Genomic DNA, 13,324 nt, shown 5'->3' with positions numbered 1-13,324 from the left:
TATATATATACAATTTTCTTGCTAATCTACATTTTCCTTATTTAGCTGTTTGATTTTTTTTTACCTGATCTTCTTCTGTTTTAATGATGCCTGAATTATTGGAATGTTGAGGTTGAAACGTAGATTTTTTAGGCTTAATAGAATCTTAGAATAATTTATTATTTTTTTCTCTTAAAAAAGTTTTTAACAGACAAACCGCTGAAACGGATGAGAATCTGCCGGAGACACTTCATGTCAGTTTTTTTAAATGTCCTCACGATTCTAGCAGTTTTCAGAATCAAAACTTTTAAATAGAAGTAGTAATTGTTAGTACGATTGTTTTAAAAAACATTTTCCGTCTTACATACTTCCTACTTTAAATAAATTTTAATTCCTATTTTACTAACGAAAATATACTTTTACGTTATGCTTTCTTCTTAAATAACATTTACATTAAAAACATTTACATTTGAGGCAACCTGTTTCCAGAAAATATACAATTTATTTTGACAGGAATATCATGTGTTTCCATCTGTCGTATAAATTTATTGAAATGTCCATGTAGGGTGTTGTGAAACTGTTTGTGAGTCGTATAAATGTCGTCCGTTACAGTCAGAATGCGTAGGTCAGTGTGAATGGTCTCGTTTGAAACGTAAAGTGGTGATTTCGTTGCCAGTCTTAAACATTTTGATTGAAAAATTTGTATTTTCTTAATCTGTGTCTTTTTAGCAGGTCCATAAATTTGGCAGGCGTAAGTCCATATGGGTTTTAGCTAGTAATTGTATATGTTAAGTTTCTGTCTGAGGGATAATTTAGAACGTACAGACGTACTACACAGGTAGTATAGAATATAATTGTCTCAGTAGGAAATTCAGCGTTTTACGTTTTGTCTTGACGTGTGGGCCCCATGTCAACCTTCTGTCGTAGGTAAGTCCTAAATAAGTTACTGTGTTACTTTGTGGTATAGGGTGATTGTCAATGTAAGCTGAAGGGCATGTTTTGTGTCGTGGAGTAAATGTGACTTGTGATTAATCTTAATTTTCCATCGTGTGCACCATGTCTCTATATTGTTTAGACTATGTTGTAGTGTTAGTGAGGTCTGTAAAGGATCTGTGTTTCTCGAAATGATAGCAGTGTCGTCTGCATACGTCGCAGTTAGTATGTTGTCGTTTGTGAATTTACTTACTTTAAACGTGTCGGTACAGAATTAGTTCTTTTAATATTTATTCATATTTTAATTTTTTTTTTAATTTTACTATCTGTAATTGATACCGAATTGAACTTTGGGGAACAGCAAAACCGTCGGACATCAAACGTATCCAATCCTGTCGATCAAAAATCCTTAGAACCATAGTTAATGCACTCTATTACGTTTCCAACAGATCACTACACCATGACCATCATATCCCTTTTGTCCTTCACCTCATACCAAACAAATTCTCAAAATTACATGTAAACCTTTCTTACCATCCTAATCCTTTGGTTCAATCCTTATCTAGTTCCACCCGTCCCTACAATCTACCTCGAAGGTTCAAACGGCAGTGGTGAAGAGACTTATTGTAAAATAAAAATGAACAATTGGAGTTCTAGCAATGGTCAGATTCTCTACTCAATTTGAGTGTTTGCGGCTTTAGCGCACTTGCTCAGCCTCCACTGGCTCACTACCAGTGATGCGGTGATAGCGATACGCTGGGATTTTATGAGCTCTGCTCTACCCCTTACACGTGGGGGATAGAGTGGGCTCAGGGATTATCAGGTCGATTGTGTAAATATTGTATAGAAGAGCGTAAATATGTCTAGAGATAACTTTATTTTTATTTTATTTTATTTTTTGCACATAGTTTGATTATGTTCATTTTCTTAATCCTTCTGTTTCTATATATTCTAAGGGAGATTTTATTCATTTTTATGTACTTTTTGTAAAAATGTATTTATTTTTTTTTCATTATTATTTTATTTTATTTTAGTATGAATGTGGTCATTCATCACTATTACCTATTGCCCACAACGGTGTGGAAGATTGTAATCTCTATCAATAAAGAAAGTTTATTGAAATTTGAAAAATAATCTGTAATTGGTTTTTGGCCAACATAACACGTAAAGTCATCTATATGTATTATATATTAGGTATATCGTATATAGTAATAATAATACATTAACTTTATGGAGCAATGGGCCGTCTAAAATTTCTCCATTGATATCTATCAGTTGAGAAATTTTTCACCTCCCTCTTCATTATTCTCTTCCACTTACTCCTGGGCCATCCTTGATTTCGATCACCCCGTGGATTCCAGCCAAGTGCATCTTTCTCTATACTATTTCTCTATATATCCATATTGCCTTAGAGTATGACCAATCCTCTTCAATCTCCTTTTTTTTTTTTTGTTTTAGTTCCTCTAATGGTTTAAGGTTAGTTATCTGTCTAAATTCTTTATTGAAAATTATTTCATGCCAGTGGATGCCATTTATTCTTCTTAAGCATATATTAACAACTTCTATTTCATATTTCTTTCAGTGATGTCCACGTTTCGGATGCAAACAAGAATTTTGCACGTTTGACTGAAATAGACTCGGGTTTGTATTCTATGAGATGATCTTGTTCTTCCAAACTTTGTACAACTGGACAAATGATCCGTTGTCTTTATATCCTCATCGGTTTCTCTTTCTTCACTGACTATATTTTCTTGATTTAGGAATGAATGTATTTATATTATGTAATTAGATAGGTTTATTTTGCTCCACCTGCAGTCCATCTTCGACTCTGCAGTTTATCCACACTTCCTTTGTTTTAACTGCGTTTAAGGACAGACCCACTTTTACTGATTCTTCTTACAATATTTTCAATCTGGATTCAATGTCTCGGAAGCGTTGTGCAAGAGACAAATCTCGTCAGCAAACGATAAGTCTTCTGATCGCTCAGTAATGCTCTATTGTATTTCCCATTTTCTATTTCTTATGGTTGTACGCATTACGTTACCCATTACAAATAAAATAGTATGGGAGACAAAACACATCCTTGGCGTACTCCAGCTGTGGTTTTAATTGTCCCAGATAATTTGACATTATATCAGATATAATTATTAACATTAATAATACAACGACAAAAGTGTGTATGTTTGTATTCACGCATTGAAACAACATACCTTTTAAAATATAAAGTGACTTTATTTCAATTAACCCCGACGGCAATTAAAAGGTAAAACGATTATTCTCAATAATGTTGTTTCTCATAAATGAAACTGGACCCGGGATTGGAGTTTGGGTTACTCTAATTGCGTCTTCCCCTTTCCACTAATTCTCCCTCCAATAATTATGCAATAATCTATAGGGCGATTGCCTATTAGTGGAAAAGAGAAGACTACCAAATGAAAATAAAAACACTTAACAATGAAGAGGAAGGTAATTATGAATGTAAAATAAGTAAAAATAATTATTTCAACATTTTTATTAAATATTCGAGTAGTGATTAGTAAACGTTTAAAAAAATAGATTTATAATATATTATTTAATAAATCTTCATTGTGACTAATTTAGCCAAATATTTGGATGAATTATTCTTATAAAAATTAAAAGTAATAGGGTGAAAAATCATAAATTTTGTTATTTGTGTATGAAATTTAAATAATAAATTATTATAATTAGCAGGAAATTACTAGTAAAGAGGAAAATCCCTTTTCCCAACTGGACCATTTTACTGTTAAGGATAATTAAATATTCGAATAATTTTCAATGGTCTGAAAGTTACAGCACTGATCTCACCAGTACAGAGGAAAATCACTTCAACCAACTGGAGAATTTTACAGTTAAGAATAAAGAAATATTCAATAATTTTCAGTGGTTTGAAAGTTACAGCACTGATCTTACCAGTAAAGAGGAAAATCCGTTTAACCAAATGGACAATTTAACAGTTAAGTATAATAAAATATTCGAATAATTTTGAATATTACAGTGAAAAATACAGCACTCATCTTGATGTGTTCAGTAAATATTCTAGTTTCAGAAACAAATTATGGTTTGATTCTATTACCTCTAAAACAATGTCCATAACCTTAAATTTTAAATCTAAATATACTAATAAAGATATATTACTTAATGGAATCGTACTTACATAGCAAGGAAGAGTCCTCTCATATATTCTTGCATGTCATCTTGCAAGTTGATTGCACATATCCCAACTCCTTGGAACTGGCCAATATATTTCTAAAAGAAAAAACAATGTTTTTTAGGATTTTAATAAAATATATCTATGAAAATTAACACTAAATATTAAAAAAAATTAAATGTTCTGCTTCTCTTATAATTTATTAAATAAATAAATGTGACAATAGAAAGGTTATATCATCAAACTAGAAAGCTAGTTCATTTCCGAAGCCTTAACTGTTAACTAAATACTTTTGAATTTGTTATTATTACAAATTCAAACGTATTTAGTGATAAATCTGAACTCAGCATACTGAATATTTAACTTTAGATTATAAAAATTTGAAATTAAGGCATATATATAATTTAATGAAGAACCATTTAATTATATATCTAACAGGGGTCAACATGAATTTTGTATCTGGATTCTAGATGATAATTTTTATTTTATTTTTTCAATTAATAAATATCAGAAAAATTGTTTTCATTAGATAAAGTTCCCTTTTGTAGAAACTAGGATGATATTTTCTCGTTTGTTCCTCGCTAATTCAATAACTACGCCTGACATAATTGCTTATAGTTTAGTTTTTAATTTCTTAAAATCTTCTACAATTTGAAAACGAATTCTGGACAAAAATATTGATAAAAATCCAAAACCAAAATTCAGAAGTAGAATCTAAGAGAAAAAAAAAGTAAGGTAGATATTAATCACTAAATTTAAAGCCGGAGGTATATAACACGAAAGAATAATTACAATTCAAACTTAAAGAACTGTCTGTGTTTTAGTTGTTAAATGTTATTGTAAATACCCGATATGAATTTTATATTTAAAAAAAAAAAAAATATATATGTTAGTAAATATAGAGTAATCATTTAATTGAAATAAATGAAAAATCAATAATTACAACTTTTTTTCTATTTTTTCTTCCTGAATTCCTCTTTCTTATTAATTATTGGTAAATACTTTTAATAATTCGCTGCTTTAAGAGACCCATTGAATCTAACGTTTCTTAATAACATAAATAAAAACTATTATTGAATTAAAAAGGAAATTAATTATCCAAGACAGTAATCTTTGGTCACATCAAAAATAAAATAATATCAGACTGAACGCACATTGACTATACCATTTGCTATCAGTCTCCAACTTAGCAGTGCGCGAACCATTGTTCTACTATATGGCAAAATCGTAAAAAGGACATCTAATAAATTATATGAAACTATACGGCTCCATAGGGACGCATAATTACCATTAAAAAAAAATTATTTTTAATATGGGTCATTTTCTGAAAACGTGTAGATCATATGGTACAAGAGCCGGGAAGAAAAAAAGGCAGTTATCTCATCCCAACTTTTGATTACTTTAATGAAAACTAGGTATAATTACTAGTTAAAATTGATGAGTCTGCCAAGTATAGGTAGGTGGAATAAAAAATGGCAGCTGTTTCAAAACCTTAAAAAAACATTAATTTTTCATTCGGTTAAAAACTACCAACAACACTAGGAAATCTAAGAGAACATCATTTAAATAAGAGTAAATTTTCTGAAATATTAGCCCTAAAAGAGCTATTTACGTCCAATAGTTCTCGAGATATAGCTTTTTAAAAAGCAAAATTTCTTAAAAATCTACTGAATGATCAGTAGTTAATTAATTTATATTGAGAAACCTATATCTCAGGAACTATGTGATGTGCAGATGTCTATTAGCACTCAAATTAAAGCTAGTTTAATGATAATAAAAGAAGTTTATATGACCTTTACCTTCGTAGGAATAGTGGTTTTCATGATATTTCCTAAAATAAATTGATTTATAGTTGTTCGGACAATAAGTTTGATTTATGAAAAACTTCATTTCAGAAACCATTGGTCGTACAGATGTTTGCTAGCGCTCAAATTAAAGCTAGTTAAATTTACTACAAAATAGTTAATTATGTTTATCTTTGTAGGAGTAGTAGTTTTTGTTATATTTGACCAAATAAACACACAAAATGTTAATTTCTAGTTGTTCGTATAAAATATTGGATTTTTGAATAAATGTATCTTTAGATCCATGAGTCGCACATATTTCATATTTATCCTTATATTTCGCCAACACTCAAAATAAAGGAAATTTAACTTACTATAAAGTAGTTAATGACACTTATCTTCTTAGGGGTAGTAATTTTTATGATATTCACATATATTCATAAATTTGGCAAATGAAAATTTGTCTGAACAACTATAAATCAATTTATTTTAGCGAATTTCATGTAAACTATTAATCCTACGAAGATAAACAAAATAAACTACTTTGTAGCTCATTAAACTAGCTTTACTTTGAGTGCTAAAAGACATCTATACGTCAAATGGTTTTTGAGATATAAATTTTTCAAAATAAATTCACTAACTACTGATCTTTCAGTAGGTCCCATACAACAAATTTTTATGAAATTTTCTTTTTAAAAAGCTATATCTCGAAAACTATTTAACGTAAATAACTCTATTAGAGCTCGTATTTTAGCAAATGTATTATAGCAAATTCATGTTATAGCAAACTCTTCTTTAAATGACGTTCTCTTAGATTTTCTTGTGTTGTTCCTACTTTTTAAGATATAGAGCTCCGAATGAAAAATTAGTTTTTTTTATCGCTTCAAATAGCCGACATTTTTTATTCCCCCTACGTATACTTGGCAGACTCATAAATTTTGACTATTAATTATACATATCTTTCATTAAAGTAATCAAAAATTGGAGTGAGATAACTGCCTTTTTTCCCCTCTTGGGCTCTTGTACTAATACGTCTCGCCTATTTTCAACCACTCACGGGAGCATCAGTCATTGGAAAAAAAAATAAGAACTATTCCACTCCTTCAGTTCTACTATAAATTAGTAAAATAAGCGATATTTTTTTATAAAATAGATTCATAAATAGTAAATAAAAAATTAAAGAACACCTTTTTTTTTACTACCTCACTATGTCCAACCCCCGAGATAAGACACTCTAAAAATTAGTTTGCGATCAACAATTGATTGATTGTTTCTGTTCTGATTAACTGATCTAGTCAGTTATTACATGAGGAATCAATTAAAAAATATGTCTCATTATTTATAATAGGCAGTAAAAAGAAATAAAATTAAAACTGCATGTCCAAACGTTTTTCCTTCACTCATAAATTTTAATGTTTTCTATATTAATAAAAAAAAATACTTCATTATTCAAAAAAATTTTAAGGAAAAAATAACGCTCTATTAAGATAATATACTTCACATTTTAAAATTCTTCTGAACAAAAAAAAAACAATATTTCAAGTACAATAATAGGGAAGTCCTAGCTTTAACTTAGCTCGTTTTTAAATGAGGAGAAGTTGGCTGGAGTTGTAGTAATTGAAAAACACAAATAAGTAAAAACTTATTAATTAGGGCCAACGTTTCGGCGACAATTTTAGACCCTCATCAGGGCTAAGAACAAAAAAACAACCAACATATTCTTTTACCGGTAGCCCCTTCTTCCATTTCAATGTATTTTTAACTCTGAAATCGGCCCCTCTCGCGCCACTGCACTTGTATGTTCTTCACGTTTTATTTCTTTTTTTCTTCTTTCTTTGTAAATCGTTTATCCTTTCTTTACCTTTTTTTTAATCTTTCTTTTTTACCCACGTTACTAAGTTATGTTCACCACATCTTATAATTGTCGTATTTACTATATTATATTATATTTTCTTATATATGTTATTTTTTTTTTCTCATTTTTTTCATAAATTTAAATTTATATGATTATCTTTATCTTCATCTTTTTTTTCTACACATATTTAATAACTATATTTTCTCATTCATATTCATATTTCTTTTATCCTTATAGCTTGTATAACTTTGTATTTTATTTCATTGATCCTTTTACTTTAATTAAATATTTAACTCATAAAGTATATGTAATTCATTCTTAATTTTTCAAAACATTAATTTTAAATAAATTAAATTTTTGAGATTTTCATATGCATGTTATCTATTATTTTTATTTTTTGTTATTTTTCTTAATTTTAATATTACTTCTTCTCATATAGCTTTTATCTTCATATAATATTTACAATTAGACTATAAATTTTCTTTCAACACTATTTATGTATCCATGTTGTTGGTCATTTTATAACCATTCTGTAATTCCTTTTTATCTGTACTTTTTGCTCTCAGCTCTGATGAAGGCTTGAAATTCTTGCCGAAACGTAGGTATTCCTAAATACATTTTTACTTATTGTATAAATGTTCTTTACTAACTGCAACCCGAACCATCTTCTTCTCATTTATATACACCTAAGGTCAGCCATCAAATCATCATTATAAGTCCTATTTAGTTTTAGTAAACACGCTTTAGGACGAAGCAGGATCCTACAGGTCATAGGTCTGGGTTGTTTTTCTCAGGGATAAAAATAAAACTGGTTTTAAACTTTGTTTTAAGTTCTACATATAAAAAGTTAATAAAAACAATAACATCATTAATTAGAATATATTTTATATCACAAAATATAAGAAAAGAATATATTTTATATCACAAAATATAAGAAAACATTCAAACAGATTTATTTGATTTTTAATTTATTCATTAGAATATAAATGCTAACTGAATCTTTAGAATAATCTAAAAGAGTGATTTTCTTCATCAAGAAAAGGAATGAAAATAAAATATTTAAAAAAAACTATGAAATAGAAACAAATTATTATTCGTCTAAGTAAATAAATTAGAACATTAAAGATTATAATATTAGTTTTCGTGATACTCCCTACAAAAATAGGATTCCAGATTGTGAATTATAGATTTGATCGATACAAGTTCCTTATTCAGAACGGTTTATTACTAAATTAGTTTCAAACTCTTCAATAAAAAATTGATGGCTTCTGAGAAAATATGATAGTTTCAGAAAAATCTATTATATTTATCTACGAAACATAAAAAAAAATTAAATTTCACATTTTACTTGGTCGATAGTTGACTAATTAAATCTGCGCCTGTACAGAAAATAAAAAAGAATAATCACTAATTTAACTCTCACTAAATTATTAATTACTATATTTATATTATTTTTTTAAAAATATTATTTACTTACTATATGCCGCTTTTAAACTGTAATAATTTGGTGTTCCTAAACTCAGATATTTACGTTTGTATTAAAAATCACTTCTTTTTTTTTAATTTGGCTAACCTTTTTTTTTTTTTTTTTTTGTTTTCATGATAAAAAAAAATTAAATTTATACAAGTTGATGTTTATTGATTCAATGTTACTGAAAGTTACAGATATAAATATTATATAGTTACACTATACTCCTTTGAAGGGCAATATATTGATGAAATTTGTTATTGAATCAGCAATATAGATGGTAAAGAGGGTTTTAGATAAAAATTTTGATTTAACCATTGAAATATTTAATAATTAAAAAAATAATTGTGTTAACAACAATTAATTTGCTAATAGTAGAAAGAGGTAGTTAGCTTCCTCCCTGAAATTAAAACCTGGAAAATCAATTAGGGATAAAGCATAATGTAGACATTACTTAAGGACATTGCCCATAGATGTTCCATCACGCTGGCTTGATTACATTACTAAAGCATGTTCCACCTCACGATGATAGATAACCTAATTATGTAATCATTTTTAATTTTGGTAATATCAAATAATGCTTTTTTATTTGATGGTATTTTAATATGATTCGACACCGTAGACTGGTAATAACATACAATAAATATAATACCCAACGATATATAATTCTAAAACTTGTCTCTAAAAGCATTATTGTCTAATACAACTGAACGTTAAGAATAACGAACATTTTCATTTTTTTTAATTAAAAAATCATTTGTCTATCCTATTTATTTTACCGTTTCAATTCTAAACGATATTTTCTTAGAACTATTATTATTTTAGTCTAAAGTCTAGTAAATGAAATATTTCAAGTACGATTCCTTTTTTTTTTTCTATTTTTATTCTCTTGTTTCGTAAATGTACGAAAAAAAAAATTAAGAGGCTTTTTGCAGTAATTTAGGTTGGTTACATAAAAATTGTTAAAGCTGTATATATTACAGTATAAATTAGAAATTCAGTAAATCATAAGTTTACTGTCAAAAATAAAAGTATGGTAAGTAATAAATATAATAAATAAACAAAAAATCAAAATAAATAATGACAATTAAGATGTGTTGTTGTTTATCTGATAGATGTTTAAGCCACAGAAACATTACCGCCACTGAAATATTACTATCATTATTTTTCTTTATTTTAATTATTTACAATTGAGCATTGAAATAATAAAATAAATAATGTGCTTTGTGTCTACTCAAACGACTTTCTTACCGCTCTGGCTATAAAGTCCATTACAAAACGTTTTTCTTTTCAATTTACTTTTGTTTCAATTGGGTTTATTAGTCAATTTAAACGTATTTCCAATGAGCACCTAGAATGATCTAGAAGATTTATAGTTTGGGAGAAACTAATAAAAAATGAAATACCAAGAGAATCTGCACAAGACAATCTAAATATAATTTTAAAAGCATTGGTAAAACGTTCAATACGCCAATGATGGGCCGATAAAGAGGATTTACTTTTTATTTCTGAATAAAATTTAATTAACTTTTAATTATTTCTATTTACACACAATGTACTATAAAATGTAAATAGGAATAATTAAATATGATATTAAGTAGGTACTCACTGAGTTATGTTTTTTTTTTTTTCTATTGCATATGGTTTTCGGGAAGGCAAAACAATAAAATAAATAAATAATAAAACGCTTTACCTTTCCCAAAATTTTTGTTGGTTATTTGATTTTTGTTTCTGTGGATCATGAAAAAAAATATTGTTGCTTTGCATGAATACTGTAGCATCTAACATTTTTTTTTTTTGAATGAGGCATTCCATGGATTAATTATATTATATTAATTGGATTCGTAATAGCTCTAGGAAAGTCTCTAGGCCAACATCAGTAAAGAAATAAATCGCTATCTAAAGTACTATTTAGGGAATACGTACAATGCTAATTTTTTTATCTGATATATTACTATTCAAGGAAAGCAGTTATATAACCCTTGAAATCTGCTTCATATTGAATCAGCAGAAGTATGTTTTTATTTTAATATTTCTAGTCTTTTTTTTTCTCTCTTTTATAGTATTGATTAATTTTTTCTTTATTTTATAACATTGATTTTCATTTTCCAGTCGTATTCTCAGCTTTATTTTTAGAGTATTTTTGCATTAACAATTTTAAGACAATAATCACCAACAAAGTGACTTAGTAAACACGATGATTATTGTTATTAATTCCTGCTTTAATACTTTTAGCTTCAAAAATTAATAATAATTTTATAATTATCAGTGATATTTTAAAATGAACAGTAAAATAACTACAAAGGAAATTAGAACTGTATCTCAGGGACTGCTAAATGTACAGATGTATATTAGCTGTAAAATCGAAATTAGGTAAATATATTTTATATACTTCTACTCGTTTCAATTTCCACAAATTATGCCAAAATAAATTTACAACATGTTTATTGATTTGGAACATATATATAGTTTAGCAGGCCTAATATCTCTGCAGCAGCAGCCGAGGAGGAAACATTGTAGAATACTTCCCTTTTGTTGGTCTGTGCTGGTGGTTTGTGCGTTGCAGGCGATTAGCACCCAGATCCTGTGACAACTCTAGCGGAAGCTCTCTTCTGGACTTTACAGGTACATCTAATTTATTTAAAGTGTTAAAATGTGACCGGTAAAACTATTAAAAACTAAATATTAATTGTAGTAGTGATTGTGTTGTGAGAAACAATTAACTTTAATTATCTATTAGCTTTCTATAAATTATAAACTAAAAGTGTTAGTGATAATTTTCACTCATTAATATGGTAGGCTCTTCGCCTAATAGCCCTTCCGATCAAAGTGACTCATCCGAAGATGAACACATGACAGTCGATAATGAACCAATTACAGCTCCTCTTGAGGACCCACGGCTACTGAAGCGGAATCGATCAGAAAGTGATGGTAACAACAGTGACGGTACCTGGACTACAGTAGCGAAAAAACAAGCCTTTAGACGCAGAGAACTACCTGTCTCCTACATTCCTATCTCTGAGAGATACAAGGGTGTCAATCCTTCCCAGGATCTGGATGCAGGATCTGAGACTGTTCCTCGAGCTCCTCTAGCTGCCACTTCAGCACCTAAGAGGCCACCACCAATAATAATATCCCCTGCCGTCTCACAGACGTCAGTCAAGGAGATGCTTCTTAGTATAAATGTGAAACAATTTTGGACAAACTCCTCACAGGACCAAACACGAATCTACTTGCAAACGGCGACTGACCATAAGGCCACACTTGAGCTGTTAAATCAGCACAAAGAGGTGCAATACCACACATTTGCGCCCCGTGGAACGAAGCGCTCGAGAAAATTTGTCCTCTATGGGTTTGAGGTGGATCATCCCATTGAGGATATAATTGAAGAATTACGACGTCACCTGCCGGGATTCAAAATGGCCCGCCGGCTTACAAAGATGCATGAAGACGGTCTGAGATATAATACGGATATGATTCAGGTAATTACTGACCACACGGTCAACCTCACAACCTTTCAATTGATCCCGGTTATCGACTACGTACGCTACAGGGTTAGCATCTTTAAAGAAGATGGGTGTCCTGAACAGTGCAGACAGTGCCAGCGGTATGGTCACACCATGGCTTATTGTGGCAGACATTGTGTGTGCCCACAGTGTGGGGGTCCTCACCTTCTCAACGAATGTTCGGCGAGGGGACTACCTCAGTGTGTAGTATGTAATGGTAAGGTTGGCCACACAGCCACATCTAAAGAATGTCCTGTTCGTCAGGAGTTTCTAAAGAAGAGCCGGGCCAAGAGAGAACAGGCTCTACAGGCACCAGCAACTACACCAGTGCCACTCAGGGTGCCCAGTAAAATAGTCAGGAATGGATTATCCTACTCAGAATTGATGGGAGGATCGCCGCCAGAGATATCTCATCAGCAACTCCCACCACAGCCTCAGCCTGCCTCGACGACTGCATCTCCCTCCAACAGTGCCATCGAACAATTATGCTCACGCATGGATCAGATGTTGAGTATGGTCACCACGCTTCTCGATATGATGGGTAGGATATTGGACCGCCAATATGCCTAATCACATGATTGTGAATTATAACATCAGAGGTCTCTCTTCGAAGCAGGCTGAGATTGAGAT

At 29.9% G+C, this 13,324-nt stretch overlaps 1 protein-coding gene across 1 annotated transcript in view; it reads right to left on the bottom strand.

The window, feature by feature from the left end:
- The window catches only part of LOC106683151 (uncharacterized), a 103,217-nt gene that overhangs the window by 5,721 nt on the left and 84,172 nt on the right, over positions 1–13,324 (bottom strand). Inside the window, exon 3 of the mRNA XM_067052745.1 lies at positions 4,088–4,179. Coding sequence (XP_066908846.1) covers positions 4,088–4,179 — 92 coding nt within the window. The remainder of the gene's footprint in view (positions 1–4,087; positions 4,180–13,324) is intronic.

The sequence above is a fragment of the Halyomorpha halys genome, unplaced genomic scaffold (assembly GCF_000696795.3).
Source record: "Halyomorpha halys isolate HHAL.00 unplaced genomic scaffold, Hhal_1.1 Scaffold470.1, whole genome shotgun sequence".
NCBI lineage: Eukaryota > Metazoa > Arthropoda > Insecta > Hemiptera > Pentatomidae > Halyomorpha > Halyomorpha halys.
Note: the sequence above shows the minus strand (reverse complement) of the source record. Positions and strands in the feature narration are given on the sequence as shown.